This window comes from Carassius auratus, chromosome 41, assembly GCF_003368295.1.
Source record: "Carassius auratus strain Wakin chromosome 41, ASM336829v1, whole genome shotgun sequence".
In the NCBI taxonomy this organism is placed as follows: Eukaryota; Metazoa; Chordata; class Actinopteri; order Cypriniformes; family Cyprinidae; genus Carassius; species Carassius auratus.
This window is the reverse complement of record NC_039283.1, coordinates 22,863,539-22,887,711: the sequence shown is the minus strand read 5'-3', so window position 1 is coordinate 22,887,711 and position 24,173 is coordinate 22,863,539. Positions and strand designations below refer to the sequence as shown.

The window sequence follows — 24,173 nt, the reverse complement described above, 5'->3', positions numbered from 1 at the left end:
TGCCGTCTGAGTTATTCTGTAGGGAGGCTTTGCTTAAAATCTACTGCAGTGGCTGCTTGAATACTATTACTTAGACATAGGCAGTAAATAAAGAAAATTATTAATTTCTCAACTAATTAAATTCAAACAGGAATTGAATACAAGCAGAGGTTCCCAACCCAGGGGTCGCGACGCCCACTAAGAGTCACTAAAGATTTATGAGGGGTGGTTGTCAAGTTTATTAACAGTTTGAGTTACAAGTAGGGATTGAATGGTCACCACTTTCGTGATAAACTGATCAAATTACCAGCAGTTAGCATTACAATTTCATATTTTAATTATCATTAAAACCATATTTGATTATTATTATTTGGAAAACTAAAGTTAGCACCAGTCTCATGCACTTTAAAAATTTGTTTAAATGGGGGTATCCTGAAAAAAAAGAAAAACATGCCTGTCATTAAGTGGATTTGTTTTATTTATTTATAAATATTTTCTTTCTTTCAGCACGTTTTTAGCGCGTTATACATTAAGATATGTAACAGCTGTTTCGTTTCATCAAGGGTTGTTCACAAAGGGATCATCATACTTGGGATTTGTTGACTTTAAAAAGCCCTGAGAGGACTTATATGTTGAAATGATGACGCTCGTGCTGCTCGTGATGATGATCACGTTTTGAAGATGGTAGCCGCCTTAAACGCACCGAGAATTAGATCGATGATGAACAGGACAAAAAAAATTATTTTCTGTTAAATCGTGAAGGGAGAAATGCGAACTGAGCTTCTGCTTGACGTGAGTTTGCTGTCAGTGTTTTATTTATGATTTCATAAACTCATGCAAATGCGCGAATTGTGATGAGTCTAAAGATCACAATACATGAATCATGAAATCGTTTTTTTTTTTTTTTTTTTTTTTTTTTTTTGCAAAATGTCATCAAACTTAAAATGTAATTTTATCGAAGCAAAATTTTGCTGAAATAAAAAAGTAATGGAATATTTGTTCGGCCATCGTCATAATGAAGAAAGTAAGAAATAAAGGTTTATGTATTTTAACATTATTATATTTTTGTTTTGTTTAGGAACAATAACATATTAAGTCTTATTAATCATTGCACAGTTTGCAATGTATTTAATCACATTTTTTAAACATCATAAATAGTAAAAAAAAAAAAAATACTGGCAAATTATGACAAATTAGAAAAAACTAAATAAAAATTATTAAGTGAAGCACAGTGTAAAACAGGGTTAGGCTCCGGTCCTGGAGGACCACTGTCCTGCAGAGTTTAGCTTCAGCCCTCATAAAAACTCACCTGCCTGTATCTATCTAGTAATCCCGAAAACACTGGTTGCCTTGTTCAGGTGTGTTTAATTAGGGTTGGAGATAAACTCTGCAGGATAGTGGCCCTCCAGGACCGGAGTTGCCTATCCCTGGTGTAAAAGCACAAGTATTAACTCAAGTAAGTATTTTTATTATTATTATGTTTGATATTAAAGCTGCGGTAGGGAACTATTGATGCTCTAGCGGTTAATAAACAGAACTGCTTGCGTCTTGCGGAAGAACATCGTAGCCAGAACTACTTCTCTCTGTTTATGTCTATGAAGAATCACAAAGGTACTGGGTTACTCCGCCGCGGTATCCCCGAAGCAATCTAAAATAGATTTTTTAGATTTTAGATTTTATCTAATATAAACACTTATTATAGGTGCACCCTAGTGATTCAGGACAAGCTAAAAACAAGGTTTGGAAAATGGATTCATGTTGTACTCGCTTATTATATACATTTTTCTACATTTTGAACACAAACAAAGTTACGGACCGCAGCTCTGATTGGTTGTTTCTTACCGGGAGCGGATGAATTTCTGCAAATTGCAATAGGACCACTGGGAGGAGCCAGAGGAGCTTGATTTTTTTCACAGATTATCTGTCTCATATTCTACTGTCAGGACATAATGACAGGTTTAACAAATATGTAAAAAATATATTTTTACAAAAGTTACCTACTGCAGCTTTAACTGAAAAAAAAAAAAAACTATTTTTCAGGATGAAACCGTCTCCTGTTTCAGAGATATACACCCCGGAGCTCCCCATCACTATCTGGTTGTACCAAGAAAACATGTGGGCAATTGTAAATCTCTTGGCAAAGAGCATGTACCATTAGGTAAACATGCTGTGAGTTATTCGAGACAAGTGTAAATGTTTAGCCATATCTGACAATAGCTGCTCTGGAGCCTTTCTACAATAACAATCTGAAATGATGAGTCAGATTTAACACGTACAAAAAGCCAGACGTCTTAGTTACACATAGGATGCTTTACAAAGCAGTCATTTGTCCAAATTCTATTTTTGTGGTTTTTAGTCGAGAAGTTGGTGGAAACTGGGAAAGAGATACTTCAGAAAAACAATGTGACTGATTTAAATGATGTTAGGTAATGGAAAACATCTGCCACTTATATGAAAACCAGGTCTTTATTTATTGAGCATATAAAACAACATGAATTATGTTTTGACGTGTCGCATATCGATTGACTTTCTGAGGTTTGGGTTCCAATGGCCTCCATTCTGTTCTGTCACACATTTGCATCTCCATGTTCTTGCACCTGTCAGTCAGATGGGCTTCATGTCCCGCATGGTCTACCGGTTAAACTCATATTGGTTCATTAAGGTAAGCAATCAAAAGAAACCACCCACAATACAATCCATTATTTATATAGTTTAGTTCAAATAACATCCACTAAAACTAATAATCACATTCCCTTGGAGCAGGTTATTGTCGCAAAGACAAACAAGACGTTTTCTGAGCGTAGCAAGATGTCGCTGTTTCTTGCATCTGTTGAATGATTCCCTTTGTCATGTTATTGGAACAAGCAAATTGTATAAAATCTTAAACAAGCTACAGTGGCAGGAGAATGAATACCTTTTTGTTTTTGACTGCTCAAATGGATCTTTGTGGAGAAATGCTGCAGTCTAACCAATTCTACTACTATATCATATTTTCTTTTCATTTTATATCATTGGATTTTTGACTTACCCTTGCTCTGGAGTGTGCAAATGTATTGCTAACCCTTGTATATCTTCATTTTGCAGGCGGACCAGCTACTTCAAAGGCTGAACTCTATGAGCTAAATGTACAGGAAGTTAGAGGAACTCAAAACACGGTAATGTTTGAGATGACCAGAGCAACAGTACTAATAATAACAGTCCAAGTCAATTTGTTTGTGATGACAAAAAGTCACAGACGTTTGCCTCAGGGTTATAATACTAATAATACAATGTTTACTTTTAGCTATATCGTCAGCCAGACGGGCTAATGAAATTTGAAGCTACGAAACTGCAGTTATTTTTCAGTTGCTTTAGGGGAAAAAGCATGCCGAATAGTAATGCAAAATATTGATACATTTGACAGAATCATTAAACTTTTCAAGAGAACAATTGGTATTCTTCCAGTATTACTGAAGTAATATGATTTTAAGGATACAGAGCTGTGACAAAACACATTTTGAATATGAGTTGAACTAAAAAGAGCTGAAAAAAGCTAAATTGAGTTGAGCTAAAAAAGGTAATGAATCTCAATAATTAGCTTGGACCTTTGACCTCACACGAATACCATATTTTCTGGACTATAAGTCACACTTTTTTTTTCATAGTTTGGCTGGTCCTGCGACTCATGAACCAAGAGAAATGAACTAAGAGAAATGAACCAAGAGAAAATATTACCGTCTACAGCCGCGAGAGGGCGCTCTATGCTGCTGTGTGCTCCTGTAGTCTATACTGAGCAGCATAGAGCGCCCTCTCGCGGCTGTAGACGGTAATGTTTTCTCTTGGTTCTTGGTTCTAAATAAATGCGATTTATAGTCTGAAAAATACTGTAGATCATAGCTAAATGATTTTGGCATCCGAATATTACAGTGTTTTTATTATGTATCTGTATTGCAATGATATTTCAAGAACAGTTCTGTTTTTCTTCCTTCATATGATACGTAGTGAAAAGATTTAACTATGTTTATGCCATGACATAGATTGCACTATAATGTGTCAGATGTATTTCATTATTAAGTGATGTAAGGTCGTAATTGCATTGTTATGATATGCATTAAGTAGGGCTGCACGTTCTCAAGTTTTTCATTAACCGTTAACCGAGGCCCTTAGCGGTTAATACTCGGTTAACCATAGTGTGCCATAGTAACCATAACCATAGTAATTTCCGGACATTGGCCGAAAAAAAAGGAATGTCCGACAAAATTTAATCTCTCCGGTCAAATTGTCCTATTAAAACTGCCTAATAATGCCGCCGATTAACACAATCTGAATTTGAGAATAAGCCTAAAATGTATAACAAGCAGACTCCGCGGCCGCCTCGCTAAGGCTATGACTATGTTTGACACGTACAATATTTGAAAAGCGATAATTATTTATTTATTTATTTAAATTACATTTATATCTGAATTTATGTCAACCTTTAGACTTTCAAATATCAAAATGTCATGAATTAATATGTATTTTTGTACAAAATGACATATAAACATATTTTCCTATTATACTTTGCCTGGAAACGCTTCCAACAAGGCGTCGGTTCTATTTCTAGCATGCACGCGTCGAGCCGCGCCTGAGCCGCGCGTCTCACGCAGGCAGTCGGCAAGCTCTAACCTGTTAACATGGGAGCCGAATTAAAAACGGACACGCCACGCAGCTGAGATGCTTTCACGCATCCAGTGTGTCCTGACCGGCCTAATGATGCCCGGGTGTTGGCTGTTGAGATTACAACAACGAGGTTGTACTTGAAGTATATCTAAGCACTGTATTGCAATACTTGCATTTTGCCCCGTCACTCGTATTAGCCCGCTTCATATTAGAAAAATGACTTCTTCTTGTGGACATTACAAATATCTGGGAGCGCTCTGGCGGTCTCTGGTGGTGCAAAAATGTATTACAACTAAATTCAATGCACGCCATTGACGTCACTTAACCGAGCAAAATGTTTCACTCGGTTACACAATTTTTAACGGTTAATCGGTTAACCGGTTAACCATGGACACCCCTAGCATTAAGCATGCAAAGAAAATAAATAATAACATGCATGTGTTTTGTCTACTTTTTAATAGTTTTTGTGCTTCAAAAACAAATCACACCATCATTATAAATAAATAAATAAATAAATAAATATAAATATAAATATAAATATATATATATATATATATATATATATATATATATATATATATATATATAAATTCGAAGCAACTCCATACAGAAAAGTGTACCTGTGCTGTCATTATGGCAGTAACTATAATATAAAATATTTGGACTTAATTCCAAATATTATATAACCTTTTTGAAAGGTTTCAATAGTAAAAACATGCTTAAAGGAATTCTTCACCAAAGTTTACTCACCCTCAGGCTATTAGCGTTACATCCCTTGCTCACCAGTGGAACCTCAGCAGTGAATGGGTGCCGTCAGAATGATAGTCTAAAAAGCTGATAAAAATATCACAATGATCCACGAGTAATCAACATGTCTCTAGTCTATCAATGAAAAGCTCATTCCGACGGCACCCATTCACTGCAAAGGATTCATTAATGAGCAAGTGATGCAATGCTACATTTTTCTAAATCGGTTCCAGTGAAAAAACAAACTCCTCTTCATCTTGGATGACCTAAAGGGTGAGTAAATGTTCAGCGAATTAAAATGTTTAGGTGAAATATTTCTTTAAAGCAATCTAAGCTGGTCTCTCAACTTGACAAGCTGAAGAGTGTGCAAAACACCTCTAAAACCAGTAAACAGACCAGTCTGGGAGACATTTTCAGGCTGGTTTAAGATGTTTTTTTTTTCCAGGAGAACCTTGTGAAAAATGAGCTTTATTGCTCCGGTTATAGCAGCCTCCACAGCAAAATTGACTTAACCAATGTTATGAGATGGGCGGGACTAGCAATTTGATTGTACAGTGACATGCAAGATTGTTTTGAAATCCTAATTAAAATTAATTATTTTTCCAATTCTGTTTGGTGGAACAGAAATGACACTCTTCACCAACAGATTATACCAGTTTGCTACATTTAAACTGACTTCTAACCCATGTGTGCAAGTAAACTGGATGTCTAGAAAGCAATGTTGGACAGACAGGCAGGCAGGCAGGCACATGGTGTCCATTACTGCTGTAAATCACTCTAACAAGGTGATGATCACGCCATCATCTCTCCCCTGCCACAACATTTCTCCTTCAAAGTGCACCAGTCCTTGCTTGCGTGCTCGCAGCAGAACTCCCACTAGTTTATTAGAAATGGTGACGTATCTTTCAAACAGCGTCCCAAACCGCACAGCCGGCCTGCTATCGTCTCCGCTCTCTCTGCTCTCCAATATGACCCGGCAGAGCTCTGTGACCTCTCTGCTGATGTGAGAGTGGGCGTCTTTTCCTCTCTCCTCCGTTTTGGACCCCTCTAAAGGCCTGCCGTAGCCCTCCTGTCCTCGTTGGATCTGTGGGGGAATCACCTTGCCGTTGCTGAAAGGATTGTTTTTCTGATAGTCGCAGTGGTCGTTGGACCATTTCTGCCAGTTCTCTGTCAGACCTTTGACGGATACAGTACAGGTCTCTGCAGGTGCGTCGTCTGTCTCCATGGTGACCTTGGGCTCACAAGAGGCCTCTAGTTTTCAGCATGCTTCACTGTTGGCACAACACAGGCTGCGAGTGAGAAGATTGCATGTCGTACAGCCTTTAAATAACTTAAAGCTTCATGAAGTCTACAAGTAAGACTGACCTGATGTAATCAATACTAATCCGGGCACTTAAGATAAACTATATCATATTGATATATTAATATATAAAAATAAAATAATGATATCAACATTTTATTTATTTAAAAAAAACAAAAATACTAAGTCTAAATAAAGACCACATACAGCAAGTGTACTAATTCATTTTAAATTCTAGGACAAATATTCCAGGACATAGTAGCTAATATTGTTAAATAAATCTAAAACTATTCAAAATCAATAAATAATTGAAAAACTAAACGAGCTTTGCAAACTAACTGAAATAAGTTTAAGATTGAAGCACATACGACAATTCCATAAATGAAACTATGTACTGAACACGGTATAATGTTATAGTATAGTAAGACAATCTGACAGTTTAGTTAAACAATGTAATCAAATTTACAAGATTTACTTGACATCGAAATGCATGCATCACACGTTAGGTGTGCTGTAATAAAACCTTACCGTCCTTGTTTGTCTTCTTGAGGATGGTTGTCATGCTGTGGAAGTGGATACGTAACGTTACAAGTTGAGCAGAAGATTATTTTCTGACCTCTGGTGAGAGTGATTGACGTGTAAACCAACCAATGAAAACACGAGAAACATGTGACTGTAAGCGATGATGAACCAATGATAGGGAAGATTTTGTCCTCTTAACAATTTAATGAGCGTGTAGATAAGATTAAAAGACATCATCAGGTGACACCAAATCTTTTCCATTTTCAAAAACAACTGTATACATAAAGTCATAAGAAGAAAAAAATCACTCGACTTTCACAAACAATTGTCACAAAAACGATTTACTTAATTTTACTCATAATGACTTGCAGTAGTTAAGCGTTGAAAAGTACAAAAGTCTAATCCTTTTACAAGACTTTTGCTTAGGCAATTGACAGTACGTGCGGAGATGCCACAGGGGAACTGTTGTTACGAGCACAATTTACACATCGGATGATGTTGAATGTAGCACAAAAACATGGCTCTCCACTGTGGTCGGGCGTGCAGACAATATTTACTTCATCTTGCACATGATAATGTCGATTTTAGATTACCGGTACAAACTGTAAACTTTCAGTTCACTCAGACCTTCGTGTCAGAATGCTAGAATTAATCTGTCAGAGTGTATTTTGGATTAGAGAGCAGTTCATTTTACTATTGTAGAGTAAAGTATTTAAATTAGTAGATATTCATATATCACTCTTTGAATTATTGTTTACAGGAAATAAAAGCATTACTGTCTTTAAGGGACCGTCCATTTGATACATCAGAAACATTCAACGAAAAGGTTATACCAAATAGTTTTTCACATGGCATAAGTTAATTGTTATGTTATTTATTTTCTAAAAATTCTAACTCTTTCCGCATAAGTCTCCCTTTTGGCAACTAAATGGCTTATCAGAAGATGATATACGGAGTGTTATGTCCAGAACGGTTTGTGGAAAGTAGGTTGCTGTATTTTTTTTACACTTACATTGCATGTATAATGAATGCTAAGGATGACAAACCTATAAATACTAATCTAATTGCATGTACATGGCGACATTAATTAAGTGAAATCATGAAACCCTTTGACCAATCAAGACTCTGCCTAAGTTAATATATTGAAAATAGTCCATGATTGGCTTAAGACCATTGTGTGAATATTACATGGGTGAAAACATGGGTTTCTTCATTATTACTTAAGTTTACAGGGTTTTTATTCACATTAATTAACATGAACTAACAATGATCAATGTTATGAATGTTAAAGTATTATTATATATTGTTAAAAAATGTTTAGTTTAAGTTTGTTAATTTATATTAACAAATCAAAGATCTTATTGAGTCTTGATAAAAACAAAAAAACAGTAATAATTATTGAATTGCTGTATCAAGTTTAATATTGACTTCAAGGTCTGCTTTTGAACTTTGGGGTCATGGAACAACAACAGATGAGCTTAAGATGTCGTTGTTGGAGTATCCAGCAGAAAAAATGGTTTGTTCATGTTCCCCCTCCTAATAAAGTACAATTTGATTTATAGAGAGTATTTCTGATCAAACTGTATCTTGTATTAATTTTTCACAGGCTCCATATCTACAAAAAAATTCTACTTATAAGATCAATGTCTACACTTTCAACAAAACGTTAGTGTTTAAGGACAGAATCGAAAAGATTGATGTAAGTATGCTGCTGTATTTTAAATATTTGTGCGTTTTTAATACCTGATTCTGTGGCATACAGTTCATAATTGGAGTTAATTTAGCAACAGCTTTAATTGCCATTTTAAATATCTTCTGTCATGGACTGTGAAAATCAATTGTGTATATATAAAGTGCATTTTTGCCACAGGCTCTAGACTTCTTGCCGTTTAAAGGGACAGTCAATCTAAAGGATCCGGAACATATTTTCTGTTTGCTGGAGGATTATGGCTCTGATCCTTATGACATCCCAGAGGAGCCTTTCCATATGTATTTTGGCAGATGGGTGAGATGCTTATAACAATTCAGAACATTTCTTCCATCGTCTTTACAAGGCTTCATTTATGACTATTGAATGGATTTGTAAAATGCTTGATTTGTGACTTAGAAAGTAAACCTGAATGACGTCCTTGTAATATAAGGTGACATACTGTATCAACTATTACATTTTAAATGGTTGGTTTTCTCTTCAGATTGCAGATGGACAGAGAGAATTAATTCGCTCTTACAGTGTGAAGAAGAGACATTTCATCGGGAACACTAGTATGGACGCTGGCCTCTCCTTCTTTATGGCCAATCATGCCAAAGTAAAGGCTGATGATTTGGTTTATGATCCATTTGTTGGAACAGGTGAGGAAATATCTGTGTGCATAGAAGTCTTTGAAATACAGCCATTTATGTCTCGTGACATAAATTCAGACATTAACATCTAACTGGATAAGCCACATTTGAGGCTGTTATAAAAAAGCCATCATATATACTACTATTACTAATAATAGAATGGAGTCTATAATATATTCATTTTTTTTAAGTCTCTCCTGCTCAACAAGGCTGCATTTATTTGTTCAAAATACAGTAATATTGTAAATATTATTCAAAATTAAAATACCTCTTTTCATTATTTAGGTTTTTGTAAATATAATTTATTCCTGTGATGCAAAGCTGAATTTTCAGCAGACATTACTCCAGTCTTCAGTGTCACATAATTCTTCAGAATTCATTTTAATATGATGATTTGGTGCTCAATTATTATTAATGCTGAAAACAGTTGTGCTGCTTAATATTTAGTGCATTTTCAGATTTATTTATTTATTTATTTTGATGAACAGAACATTTTGAAACTGTCATTTTTAATAGTATTAGGTTTTATCAATTTACTTATATTTGTGTTAATGTTTTAATTATTTGAACATTATATTGGTGGCTCTTCGACAACTAGTATTAAAAAGTCAGTTTTAATATAAAAAGTCATTCAGCAAAGTCAGTTTATAAGTTTCTCATCCAACACGTCTATGATGTCAGATAAATTTATTCTGCAAATTAATTCATTTAGTCTTGCAAAATGAGTCAGTTTGGCATGTTGTGAATCAGAACAGTTTAGATGCTTAATTTTGGGCCAAACTGAAGCAGGTGTTTGTGTTTCTTTCTCATTCTGAGTGAAATCACATCTGACAGCTTGTCTGGGTGATTGAAGATATGTGCCATCATCTTCTGTTTCTTATTTGTGTCTAACACGAACCAGGAGTAGATCTCTATCTCATTTTTCGTTTGGTGACGGCTCACAGAAATTCTCACTTTTCAATCTCAGTTGGCCCACTTCTCCTCTTTCTTTTGACTTTGAAAAGTGCCACTTTCGAGTGTCATCAGTCAAATGAAGGATGGCTGGTTTTCGAAACAGCATGGTTTCTGCATTTCTCACTCTTTCCCAAAGCGAGGCTTATTGTGAGTTTGTAGCGTGCCATGATGTTGCCAGGGCTTTATCATAAGTGTGTTGTCACCACATGCACAGAGATCTGCAGGCCAGATGTCAGTATTTAGTTGAACTCTCTCTGGTTGCCTGGAAATCCTTATAGGCCATACTTTCAAACTGTCAAGCAGAAATAAAGATCTACAGTCAGACATAATCCAGAGATTACTTGTATTATTTTCTTTAATTTTGTGATGAGCGTTTTCTTACTCTGTTTTGTTTCTCAGGTAGTCTTCTGGTAGCTTGCTCGCGCTTTGGGGCTTATGTATGTGGGACAGACATTGATTATAACACTATCCATGGAGTAGGTATGTTTTTTTGTTGTTGTTTTTTTAAGCATTTAAGTAATTTTCTCTTTCACTTCTTCAGTTTTTAAATGGTTAGTCAACTTAGGGCCACCTGTGAGCATTTAAAACTGTTGCAGGAAAAGCCAGCAGGAAGAATCAGAAATGGAGAGGACCGGATGAGAACATCCGAGCAAACCTGCGGCAGTATGGGACTGAGAGTCTGTATGTGGACGTCATGGTGTCTGATGCTTCCAAAACTGTTTGGAGAAAAAATGCACAGTTTGATGCCATTGTTACAGACCGTATGTTGCTAGAAACTTAAGGTCTTTGAAGGTAAAGGGTGTGTGATTTTTTTTTTTTTTTTTGGGTTAAAATACTATAGTATACCTGATTGGACCAGCTAAAAAACAGCTAACCAGGTTCCAAAACACTGGATTTTCATTTGCATGGGAATTGTTCAGTTACATTTAGAGGGGCATAAATTACACGCTTCACCTTTAAAGCCACATTTTTTATTGTTGTTTGACCAGTATTAACGGATGTTTTATAGCTTCAAGTGTTTTTCTTTTCCCTTGTGTAGCTCCATATGGTATTCGTGAATCCACAAGGAGAACGGGATCTCATAAAGATATCATCAGACCTACTGAGGACTTGTAAGCCTATCACTTTTATCCACCTGCATTTTTAATGGGTCCACTTGAAACACTCCTTAGATATGAGCCAGTCATCCTTTGCCTCACCTCTAACACAATGGTACAAGACTATACAGTTACACTAGCATCCAAAGGCTTTTTCAAATGAAGTCTCTCATGCTCACCAAGCCTGCATCTTTTGATCAATACTACAGTGAAAAGAGGAGTGTTGAGAAATAATTTGAGAGGACACATTAATTTGACACATCAAAAGTGACATTAAAGATTAATGTAACATAAGATTTATATTTCAAATAAAGACTTGTTCTATTCATAAAGGAAACATTGGGGGGGAGGATTGTATCAGTTTAAAAAATATATTGATTAGCACGAATGTTTTCAGTATCGATAATTAAAATTATATTTCTTTCTTGAGCACCACATTAGCATATCAGGAGAAAAATACCAAATTTTAAATTGATATGTTCATAAGATTTTGATTAATGTTTGATTGGTGAATGAGACAAATTTCTCTTGATTTCTTAGTTTCTTCTCCATTGGAGGGCAAGTAAACTTATTTTCTTGTTTCATATCCCATTGCAGCTCTGGAGAGAGTCACGTCCCTGTTTCAATGGCTTACCACCTGAGTGATATCTTTGCCGACCTCTTGAATTTTGCAGCCCTCCACTTGGTTTTAGGTGGACGTCTTGTCTATTGGCTTCCAATCTACAGACCTGAGTGAGTACGTCTAATCAGACTGCCACAGTTTTGATAAGTAAACTGAAATATAGACCCCCTCTCCATTTTCTTTTTATAATTACACTGCGTTGGCAGAGATGGTGTTGTGGCTTTATATATGGTCAGACACTTGCACTTAACATTTCATGAAAATCATGCTCAAATGGAGTTAACAAGGTTTTTTACCATTGAATGGCAGTTGTATTTTTTTGTCTGTCATTAGAACGGCCGCACCTTAGGCAGTATGTCCAACATATTACGTTTCCATCAACTTACAGGTTATAGAGTTTATTATATCTATATTAAAGCTCAGATTTCTTGTTGTTTAATACATTTGGCTAAAATGTCATGATATAAGAGATGAACTGCTATGCATAGGATATTTAAAACATACAAAAGTATATTGGTTACTACTAGACCACAAATGCTAATTCTTCTCTGCTCTTCAAACATACAAAAACATTAGCCTTTATGGAAATACAGGTGCATCTCAAAAATTAGAATATCATGGAAAAATCCTTTATTTTTTTCTGATTTAATTCAAAAATGCACACAACTGAAATATTTCAAGAGGTTTTTTTTTTTATTTTTTTATTCTGATGGATATGACATACATCTTACGAAATTTTACGTATCTCAAAATTTTTTTATATTTTCTCAAAGATCAATCAAAAAAGATTTACGAAACAGAAATGTTCAAGATCTCCAAAGCAGGTTTATTTATGCATTTAATACTTGGTTGGGGCTCCTTTTGCATGAATTACTGTTTCAGTGTGGCGTGGCATGGATGCAATCATTCTGTGGTACTGCTGAGGCATTATTGAAGCCCAGGTTGCTTTGATAGTGGCCTTCAGCTCCTCTGTATTGTTTGTCAGATATTACTTATCTTCCTCTTCACAATACCCCATAGATTCTATGTGAGGACCAGGTCAGGTGAGTTGGCTGACCAATCAATTACAGTAATATCATGGTCAGCAGACCACCTGGAAGTGGTTTTGGCACTGTAGGCAGGTGCTAAAGTCCTGCTACAAAATTAAATCAGAATCTTCATTAAACTGTCATCAAAGTTGTATAAAGCAGCACAAGGCACATGGCAGATAGAGTGCAACAAACAGTGCAGATAAAAAGATTTTTAGTGCAAAAAAAGTTTATTCTGTCTGATTAAAGTGACAAAGGGCTCGAGAGCTTCTTGACAGACTGATGGATGAAGCTGTCCTTCAGTCAAACTGAAGAAGCTGTGTGACGGGTGAGTTGGATCACCTTTATGAGTGAGACGGGTTCCGTAAATGTCCTGGAAGGAAGGGAGAGAGACACCAATGATCTTCTCAGCTGCTCTTATGCGTTGTTGAGTCTTTCGGCTGGACGCGTTGCAGGCCCCATACCACACAGTGATGCAACTCGACAGGATGCTCTCGACTGTGCCTCTGTAGAAGGTGTACATGATGCTCCATGTGAAACTCTCCCAAGTTCTTGAATCAACTTTTCCTGACAATCTTTCCAAGGCTGTGGTCATCCCTGTGGCTTGTGCACCGTTTCCTACCACAATTTTTCCTTCCAGTCAACTCTCTGTGAACAGCCAGTCCTTTCAGCATTGACCTTCTGTGGCGTACCCTCCTTGTGGACGGTGTTGATGATTGTCTTCTGGACAACTGTCAAGTCAGAAGTCTTTCCCATAATTGTGGTTGCATGTTCTAAACTAGCCCAAGAGGTACCCAGTATTTATACTCAAAATTATTCAAACTAATCAAGCTCAAAATGGAATATTCAATTTTTTTTAAGATACTTAATTTTCCTAAGCTGTAAGTCTTAACCATCAGAATTAAAAAAAATAAAAATAAAAAACTCTTTAAATATTTCATTTTATGTGAAATTAATCTTCAATTTAAGAAAGTTAGCTGTTTTTAATTAAATTACAAAAAATAAAGAAAATGCTGTACTTATTCAAACATCAGTTATTTATTTACCCTTGTATTGTAAATAAGCAGAGATCCATATCCAGATTCAGCTCATCAATCTAAATGGAGGTGGGGTGGAGTAGTTACGAGGGTTCAATGATAATTTGGAGTTATGAGGTTTGGTCACAAGCTCTTTTGAATGCTTTTCACTGGTTAAATATTTCTAAAACTCACAAACGGACATAAGGATGACCAATAGCACTGTTTTAAAACAATAATAATGAAATATAATAGAGATAGGAAGTTATGATAATTTTCCACAGCACAACTATAAAACCTGTCACAGCACACTAATGCGCTTTGGCAGATTGGTTGGGAAACACACCTTTAGCACATGTGTACTGAATCAGTCACTAGGGTGCTATCTTGTACCTTCCTATTTCAATAGATAGGAGCTCAAAGCATATCAGTATGTCAAGCCCCGTGTTGAGGTGGTAGACGTTAAAACCTGCTCAGGCTTGTTGACCTGCGGTCAGCCTAGCAGAGGAGCAGGTGTGAAGCCGTGGGGTATTTCCCACTGACCACAAACAGCAGTGTCCACAGATCATGCTACCATCTGATTATAGGGCCCGGGAAGAGCTGTGGCTCAAAGGAGGGGCCCACCACTTGATCTACACCTTTATCTCACCTTCATCTCACTTATAGGGAGATTTTCCATCATATAGTTACGGGATTCACTCCCTCAAGCTTGCTGATGCCAACAATAATGAATTTCGCTTGCATTGTCTATTTAATACAATGAAGTGCTTTCTATGTAGAGCTGTGCAGATGCTATCACATATCACAGTTCTTTTTCTCATTATTTTTGTGTTCATTCATGTAATATCCTAGATATTAATTAATGCAATCAATATCCAGCTTTATTTCACAATATTAACAAAATAAATGTGCGAGAGTGGAAGTGAAAGCGATTGACCTGTGATGTACACTACTTTCAACTTTAATTAAGCAAGTATAATATAAAAATTAATTGATCAAGCGTGACAGTGAAGACATAATTATACAAAGATTTCTATTTCAAATAAATGCTGCGGTTGAATGTTCTATTCATCAAGAATTCTGAATTAAAAAATGCATCATGGTTTCCACAAAAATATTAAGCAGCATGACTGTTTTCAACATTGATAAACTTTTTTGAGCAGCAAATCAACATATTAGAATGATTTCTAATGTGACACCGAAGACTGGAGAAATTATGAGGAAAATTCACTTTTGCCACTACATGAATAAATTACATTTTAAAATATATTCAAATAGCAAACATTTGTTTTAAATGTGTAAAATTATTTTATAATAGTACTGTTTTTACTGTGTTTCTGATCCAGTAAATGCAGCCTTGGTGAGCAGGAGAGCCTTCTTGCAAAAACATACTATATATATATATCTCATATCTCATATATCTCACTACATGCAGCAGAGAACCAAACAACACAGAACTGATCTTCAGTATATCCGGCCGATGGGTCAGAAGTGTATCTGGTGAATGTATTGGGGTCTGCAGACAGGAGGGATTTAACTAAGAAACTGTTAAACTTATCAGTGACATCACCACAAGGAGGCGCTGGCGTCACAAGCTTTATGACCAAATCTTAGTATAGCAACACTTGTGTTTATAAACTTTGGTGTCAAAGGAGCAGATGACTGCTGCTGGAATCTGGGGCTTTGACGCTGATTACCCTTGTAACAGTTAGAAGTGGAAACAGCCCTCCGTGTCCAATTCATCCACTTCATCTTGAGGAAAAAAAAAGTTCATAATCATGCCCCAGACCAAATTAAAACACATCCTCCATAGTAAACAGCAAGATTTCCTGATTTCTGGTGACGCAACTGGTCACTTGTTACAAGCAAATCTAAATGAGGTATGACAGAGAAACATTTCCTTACATAACGACCATGGTGATCTAGATGTCAACATGTCGGTGAAAAGTAAGTCTTTTGATTCAGTAGGCAAATCTTTGACCTTCATCTTAATTGCTTTGTTACCACTGCGTATTTTTGCAAATAGAAGAATAATCTGACTTATGGGACATGGACGTCATGAAGTGAAGGCAGAGATGAGTGTGAGCCACGTGGGATGTTAGTCAGTCATTAGTACCCCATAATGCACTAGTCTGTTCTGACTCATTTTCCTATATTCAGAAATGTGATTCTGTCATGTGATTTCTGTGGATGGGGCTCTTCAGAGGCCCCTTTCCTGGAAAGCTGACATTTGTTAGACATTTCTCCAAGGTGACAGGAGTAGCTCCGTGTAAACAGTGTGACGGAGAATATGTATGGTTCGTGTGCCTCCTTGTTTTGCTTTGTCAGGTCCGTTGAAAAGATGGCACATAATTTATGATTTGTTTGAAACGCAGCTATAACTGCGTGTGTGCAATGGGTTTTTGGATCAGCGGCTTTGTATGGATGAGGTTCAGCTAGAGCTAGCAGCCCTCGAACCGATTTTCTCATTGATTTCAAACGCTAGCCATATTTACGTAATCATCTGAAAAATAAAGGGAGATGATGCATGCGAACGCATCTGTCAGCACGTGAATGTTAGCAACCCACCAGCTCAACTCCCTGCTGAGTTAATGTCCCTACTTACTGTCTTCAGTGCCTCTGGGAACAACGAATAGTTCCGATGTTCTCAGTGGTTCTGGTTAGAAAGGCACTTATGGTTGTGGCAGGGCTTCAGATTACGATTTTAAATGCAAAAAAAAGCAACAACAATCTAGTTACTATCAGTGAAATATGTGTTTTCAGAAGTTATTTTGTTAAATCTGTCTTCAGAGCATGATGTATCAACAAATCAGTGCAACAACAAACAGCAAAAGTTGTGTAGTCCAGTTCGAAGAGAAAGAACTTTTATGAACCGATTATTGTCCTAAATTTTGTCAAAATTAGTATCCTAAATGTACCTGGATGGTCTACTATTTCTAGGTAGTAATTTAAAGTGCAGATCCATGTACACTCTAATGGCTAATATTGCCGTCAAACCATTGTAGTTTTAAGGAGGGTTTGGTTCATAAACATAAAATAGAGATGGGATGCAGGAGTGCTTTAAAGCTGTGGTAGGGAACTTTTGACGCTCTAGCGGTTAATAAACAGAACTGCTTGCGTCTTGCGGAAAAAAATTGTAGCCAGAACTACTTCTCTCTGTTTATGTCTATGCAGAATCACAAAGGTACTGGGTTACTCCGCCACGGTGCCCCCGAAGCAATCTAAAATAGTCCGAATATAAACACTTATTATAGATGTACCCTAGTGATTCAGGACAAGCTAAAAACACGGTTTGGAAAATGGATTCATGGTGTACTCGCTTATTATATACATTTTTCTACATTTTAACACAAACAAAAAGGTACAGACCGCAGCTCTGATTGGTTGTTTCTTAACGGGAGCGATGTATTTCTTCAAATGGTAATAGGACCACTGGGAGGAGCCAGAGGAGCTTGATTTGTTCACAGATTATCTGTCTCATATTCTACTGTCAGGACATAATGACAGGTTTAACAAATATGTAAAAAATATATTTTTACAAAAGTTACCTACTGCAGCTTTAAATTTGCTTGTGTATTAGCAGTTTGAATCTGTTTTTCTTTTTATCATCTCTGAAGTGAACCAGGAATTATTGTGATGCATACTTTATTTTTGAGACACTATTGTTGTGGTTTATCATATTGAGGTCTATTTTATAAGGTTAAAAAAAACACAAAAAAAATCAGAAATAGAAAAAAAAACTATTATTTGTTGATTAAAAATAATTTAAATGTTCTAAATATTCAGCTAATATTACAGCTTCATGTTGGTTTTATTAACTTTTTCAAGTGTGAAAAGTAACATTTAGTGAGGTTTTGTCTGTAACCCAACAAATGTGGTCAAACATTTCCTGCTTATTTCCTGCCTGTTGCATTTGCATTGCATCTTTTCCATAGTGGACACAAAGATATAGTTATTGCTACAGCAAGACATCAGATGGTTTTCTTAACAATCGACTACATTCATGCATCCCTTCTGTTGTTGTTTTGGTGACCCTCTTGTTGCCTGAAGAATAACTGGCAGACATTCTACAAAAAATGTCTGTTTAATTCATCACACTTTTTCCAGTGCTGTGCAGTGCTTGTGACACACACAAGTGAGCAGTGGCAAAATTTCAGCAACAACAGCTGATAGTTGTGACATCCCCTACCACTATCAAGGTGTTTGTTCGGTGAGCGTGCCTCTGGCTGATCTTAAACTGCACTGTGGTCTGCAGGTACTGTGAGGAGATGGTGCCTCTGCACCCCTGTTTGACTCTCATCAGCAACTGTGAACAAACTCTGTCCAGCCACACGTCACGAAGACTCCTCACCATGGAGAAGACCAAGGAGCCCGAGGTAGGATATGTGAACGTTTTTTGGGTGGAGACCCCTTGGTCTAAAGATGAGATTGTTTAATGCAAACTGTCCTGAATCATTTTTATAGTCTTTTATTGCACCAATCTGAAAATAATCTTGCCATCTGGCTGTGATTGACTCTGTTTTTATGCCGCTTTAATGACTTAATCACACATTGTATGGAAAACAATCCATCTTTGGATTTGACAACCACTTCACTTTAAAACCCCAAATTGTTCCCATAAAAGCTTCCCTGAAACACACTCACGAATATTTATCCAGATTGGCGTGCATCTCCTCTGACTTATGCTCCAAACCTGGAATATATTCTGTATGTTACCTACAGATGCCATGTCCTTGTCTTCCTAAAACTTGCTTCAAACCCCAAAGATGACAAATGACTATCAAATCAGTCTCTTCTGTAAAAAAAAAAATTAAACAATTGCTCCTTTTCCCAAAGCTCAAGTAGCTCTGATGTGATCTTGGCATTATGGAGATCTCTGCAAAACTTCTACTCATCTCCAGCAGTAGCAAAAAAAAACATCTGAATATTGTCCACTGATCATTGTTTATGGATGTTTATCCTAATGTCCTTGATTGGCTCTGATAGACTGTTCTACAATGCTCTTCACGTGAATTATAATATTAGGTTTAGAGTACTGTTGCTTTGTTTGAAAACAGAAGGAACATGTCTTGTTGCAGAATGAGATAAATATTACCCAGTGTAGCTTATTTTTAGAACAGAAAGCAGGACATTTAGGAGCTTCGCAGATCTAGCATTAGTCCAGAGCGGTCTAACATTTCAGAATCAAGAATCAAGGCCCTGTTTCTGCCTTGTCTCATTCTCTTTCTCTCTGTTTTCGTCTCTCTCTCTCTCTCTCTCTCTCTCTTTCTCTCTCTCTCTCTCTCTCATTTACATTTCACATTTTGGCACATAGAGTATGTGTGTCCTCATGTCCCCTGCTGAAGTGCCTACACCAAAGATCTGGTTTTCTTCATTGGCTAAGTCTTACAAAGAAATTTCCGGGTCACAAACCAAAATTACTGAATTATTGTTAGCATAAAAATATACTCTTGCACTGTAACCTGATTTTTCTGACAGTTATTTACATTATTTTAATGAGCAGAAAATTAATACTGCCTAGACTATATATATATATATATATATATATATATATATATATTAGGGGTGTAACGATACGCGTATTCGTATTGAACCGTTCGGTACGACGCTTTCGGTTCGGTACGCGGTACGCATTATGTATACCGAACGGTTCGTTGGAGTAATTAATTATATTTGAAAAAAAAAAAAAAAAGAGAGAGAGAGAAATATAATGATATGCGTTCAACAAGGTAGCCCAATAACCCAAACAACGTAACAGGCAACGCCCCTGACACTCCCGAAGAAGAAAAAAACACCATCTTATATGTTTATGTTAGGCTACTCAGCAGGCGCTCGCTCACTCAGTACGCGCTGAAGGCTCGTTGCAAAATAGCCAATGCGTTTAACAGACTAGAAATGAGAAGATCCTCCAATAACCAACAGGTCTGGTGTTTGGGTGCACTTTGGATTCCCTTTAAGCTATAATGGTGATGGCAAGAGAGTGGTGGATAAAAAAACAACGGTATGTCGCATCTGCAACATGACAGGGTACACCAGCGGGAATAAAAAAAAAAAAAAAAAAAAAAAACAGCGGGAATATCTGGGATATATGCGTCAGTACTATCTGGGAAAAGACGAAAAAAAGGAGAAACATGCACGCAGCAAACTATCCCTGCAGCATTTAGACACTATAGCTTACAGGGAATCCAACCCAAACACCAGATCTGTTGGTTATTTTAGGATCTTATATTTCTGGTCTGTTAAAGGCATTCGACATTTTGCAACGAGCCTTCAGCGCGTGCTGAGTGAGCGAGCGCCTTAGGGGCCGTTCACATATCGTGCCTAAAAAACGCGTGGAAAACGCTAAGCACGTCTTTCTCCTCCTTTCCAAAGCGCTCGGGCAGAAGCGCTCATGAGGCGTCTGTCTTTGCTAAGCAACAATGACGTGCTCTCTCCATGAGACGCGGAAATTTCAGCGAAGGATAAATGGATTTGCAGCTCTAAAAATCGCTTGCAGTAGCTCTGCTACTAAATTTATTTCAAAATTGCAATCCATATACAACTATGATCAGCTGATCCTTCATCTTGGCTGAGCTCTCAACGTTGTTACGGGAAAGGATGAAGCTGATTGGTTAGTTCTTGTCACATGACCCGCGGTGCGCTTGCGGCATTCTGAAAAGTTGAGATGTTTTTACATTTTGCTGTATCTAAAACGTATCGAACCGAACCGAACCGAACCGTGACATCAGTGTATCGTATCGAACCGAACCGTGAATTTTGTGAACCGTTACACCCCTAATATATATATATATATATATATATATATATATATATATATATATATATATATATATATATATATATATATATATATATATATATATATATATATATAATTATTTATTTCATGAATTTATTGGATTAATAATGTTTAAATCTAATTTAAAATAATTACATATTTAAGTGATGTTTAAATTCTTCTAAATATGTCTGTGTGTGTATATTATATTCATATTTTTTTAACATTTTTTTATATGGTAATATTTAAGTATATATTTAGTGTATACTATTTTAATATATATAAATATATATATATATATAAATATATATACATATATGTATATTTATATATACATATATATATGTATATATATATGTGTGTGTGTGTGTGTGTGTGTGTGTGTGTGTATATATATATATATATATATATATATATATATATATATATATATATATATATATACATTTTTCTGGATTTTTTGATGACTGGAATGTTCAAAATATGAGCATTTATTTGAAATCTTTTTGTGAAAATATAAAAGTCCTTACCAACACATTTAATCAAGTTAATGAATCCTTACTGAATAAATTAAGGATTAATTTCTTAAAAATATTACTGACCACAGACTTGTGGTAGTATATGTATTTGCATTAGTCACAAGAGATTTTTTCATTCAGTATACAGTGGTCTACTGAGAATTGAGAGGGTTGAGGATAAATGTGTATAAATGAAATCATGAAAATAATCCAGAAGAGTTTTAAAATAGCTGTAATTTTCTTCATGCACAGATATAGGTCCTTTTTTTATGTTGTTTTGATTTTGGAGTGAAATATGACTTTCACTGTGCTATCCATCTTCATTTGTTCATCCTGTCATTCTAATTGACATTACAGCCCACTTAAGTCGCCACAGACACTAGGGTCTGTTCCTGAGGCTTGTGTGGTCTGTGTTGCGTAAGTTGCGTTGTAAACTAGGGCCGGGGCGGCACATGTGACCTGAATGGAGTCCTTGCTGACTGGCAGAAGGGAGTGTGTTGTAGAAGGTGCCGTTGATGGTTTGCAGGCCCAGAGCTGGAGTCATCACTTTCAGCTCACAGTCTTTCTGCCACCTCGTTAGCCTGCGGAGCAGTGTGCTTCCCTCCTGTCCTCCTCCAGCAGGTCCTGCTTTAGATCCTGGCCTCCACCCTGAGCAGGAAAATCTGAGGAACTTAACATTCTGCTGTCTGTCATTAGGCACTTGACTGTGAGCGTGTGAAGGGAAGACATAAAAGTGTGCTGGACTCTTTTAAACCTGTTTAAACGTTTAAACCTGATTCTGCCATTTTTCATTAGCGTGCCTTTGTTTTGTTTTTTGTGTATTGTTATATATATATATATATATATATATATATATATATATATATATATATATATATATATATATGTGTATGTACGTATGTATGTATGTATGTATATATATATATTAATATATATATTTGAATAAGTACATTTAAGCTGAAAAACATGTAAAAGAACACTGCCTACTACTTGTTTTGCATTACATGTTATTTCAAAACACTACCTGTCAAAAGTTTGGAATAATTAAGATGTGTGTAAAAGAAATCTGTTATATGCACTAAAGGTGCAATTATTTAATCAAAAATACAATATTGAGAACTATTACATAATTAATATACATTAAAATCAGAATTTTTCCTGTGATGGCAAAGATGAATGTTCAGTAGCCATTACTCCAGTCTTCAGTGCCACATGAAATCTTTCTCAAATGCTGATTGATGCTCAGTAATTATCATATATTTATTTCCAGTTTCTGCTTAATATTTTTGTGGAAACGGTAATGCATGTTTTTTTTCAGCATTCTTAGATAAAGAAGTTCAATAAACAGCATTTATTTGGAAAATAAATCTTTTGTAATTACAAATGTCTTTACTGTCACTTTTGATCAATTTAATGCATCTTTGCTGAATAAAATCAGCATAATAGAATGATTTCTGAAGGATAATGTGACACTGAAGACTGAAAAATTCACTTTTGCCACCACAGGAATAGATTAAAATTAGGACAAAATACTACTGTTTTTAATGTGTTTTGTCTAAATAAATGCATCCATGTTGGGTAAAATTGTTTGACCCGTAATGCATATGACTTTATTCCAGAAAATAGACAATAAGAAAATAACCAGATTATATGATTATATAGTTGGCTGCTGCTAGTAAAAACCAATCCAGTCTAGAACCAGTTTGCATTTTGATACTGACTGTTGTTCATAACTTCTAAACAGAAAAATGCTGATAAAATCCAACTCCCTATCGTTGAAAAATTGCTTAAATCTTGCACTTCTGATTTTTTTTTAATTTAAGCTGTTTGCTATGCTTTCTTGCAGGATTCAGACGGACTAGCGCACCTTGCTGACCCTCGCTTCACCCTGTACCAGGGTCACAACTCTTTCAGAGAGAAATACTTCTGTGGTCTCACCAAGAAGAATGGAAAGGACAGCAAAGCCTCCCCAGGAAATAAAGATTAAAACATGAAAAGAATGGTTTCAGTTCTATTTTTATTTAGATATTCATTTATTTAATTTTCTTTTTATAACATCGTTGTATTTTAAATGTCATCATTCGTCTCCACTTCTTTTTATCTTTCTTTTCTCTAAAGCGATGCCAGACGCAATTGAATTTATTGCAGCATTAGCGATATGGGTTCAAGATATGGGATTAGTGTAATACTTGTTTCTCTGAGTGCTTGCAAAGTAGAAAGATGAAGGGGTGTAATGTAATGTGCCTACTGGACATTTGCAGTTGAAGATGGAGCGAGGGGCCTGCTATCTAAACTGCCTTAAGTGTTTATACAAAGTCAGGTAGACATCTGAATAATGAATCGGTCTTAGACTTAAACTCACCTCAAAGAGAGCCGTCTAGTTCAACATAAATAAAATCTCCTATGAAAATAAGAGGGTGATCTTTTTAGAGGGATTTGGGCAGATATTTGGCATGTGATGTCATAAATTTGTATGCATTTCTAGTAGGACAGGCCTTATTTTGCATTATTAAATCCTGTGGTGAATCCCAAACATTGTAAAACTTAGTTTTTTGTTTTCTTTCACAATTCCTGTTCCTCTTTCTCTTTTCCCATTCAGGCAAAGTTTAGAGTAAACAGAAATTAAATGCATCC

At 36.0% G+C, this 24,173-nt stretch overlaps 2 protein-coding genes and 1 pseudogene across 3 annotated transcripts; 2 read left to right on the top strand and 1 right to left on the bottom strand.

Moving 5' to 3' along the window:
* The first annotated feature begins 699 nt into the window (after nt 1–699).
* Nucleotides 700–3,307, top strand: LOC113059597 (histidine triad nucleotide-binding protein 3-like; annotated as a pseudogene).
* A 2,116-nt stretch (nt 3,308–5,423) lies between these two features.
* Nucleotides 5,424–7,303, bottom strand: LOC113059680 (actin-binding Rho-activating protein-like). Its single transcript, XM_026228223.1, has 2 exons — nt 7,193–7,303; nt 5,424–6,635 (listed from the first exon to the last, which is right to left on the bottom strand). Exon 2 carries the CDS (start codon nt 6,587–6,589, stop codon nt 6,137–6,139), a length of 453 nt encoding a protein of 150 aa, XP_026084008.1. The 5' UTR covers nt 6,590–6,635; nt 7,193–7,303; the 3' UTR covers nt 5,424–6,136.
* A 386-nt stretch (nt 7,304–7,689) lies between these two features.
* On the top strand, nt 7,690–23,536 carry LOC113059309 (tRNA (guanine(10)-N2)-methyltransferase homolog). Of its 2 annotated transcripts, none has more exons than XM_026227710.1 (13): nt 7,690–7,781; nt 7,947–8,012; nt 8,096–8,169; nt 8,621–8,702; nt 8,793–8,885; nt 9,057–9,191; nt 9,379–9,535; nt 10,880–10,960; nt 11,077–11,241; nt 11,520–11,592; nt 12,175–12,309; nt 18,499–18,619; nt 23,386–23,536. In XM_026227710.1, exons 1-13 carry the CDS (start codon nt 7,704–7,706, stop codon nt 23,524–23,526), a joined length of 1,401 nt encoding a protein of 466 aa, XP_026083495.1. In that variant the 5' UTR covers nt 7,690–7,703; the 3' UTR covers nt 23,527–23,536. The 2 variants fall into 2 exon arrangements, with proteins under 2 accessions (XP_026083495.1, XP_026083497.1); XM_026227712.1 differs by having other exon boundaries at nt 7,705–7,781; nt 8,659–8,702.
* The last annotated feature ends 637 nt before the right edge of the window (nt 23,537–24,173 follow it).

Coding starts and splice junctions, on each gene's coding strand:
- LOC113059680 (XM_026228223.1), bottom strand. CDS start 6,589: ATGGAGACAGACGACGCACCTGCAGAGACCTGTACTGTATCCGTCAAA.
- LOC113059309 (XM_026227710.1), top strand. CDS start 7,704: ATGGCTCTCCACTGTGGTCGGGCGTGCAGACAATATTTACTTCATCTT. Junction 8,013..8,095: donor CAGAAACATTCAACGAAAAG/GTTATACCAAAT, acceptor TTTCCGCATAAG/TCTCCCTTTTGGCAACTAAA. Junction 11,593..12,174: donor ATCAGACCTACTGAGGACTT/GTAAGCCTATCA, acceptor ATCCCATTGCAG/CTCTGGAGAGAGTCACGTCC.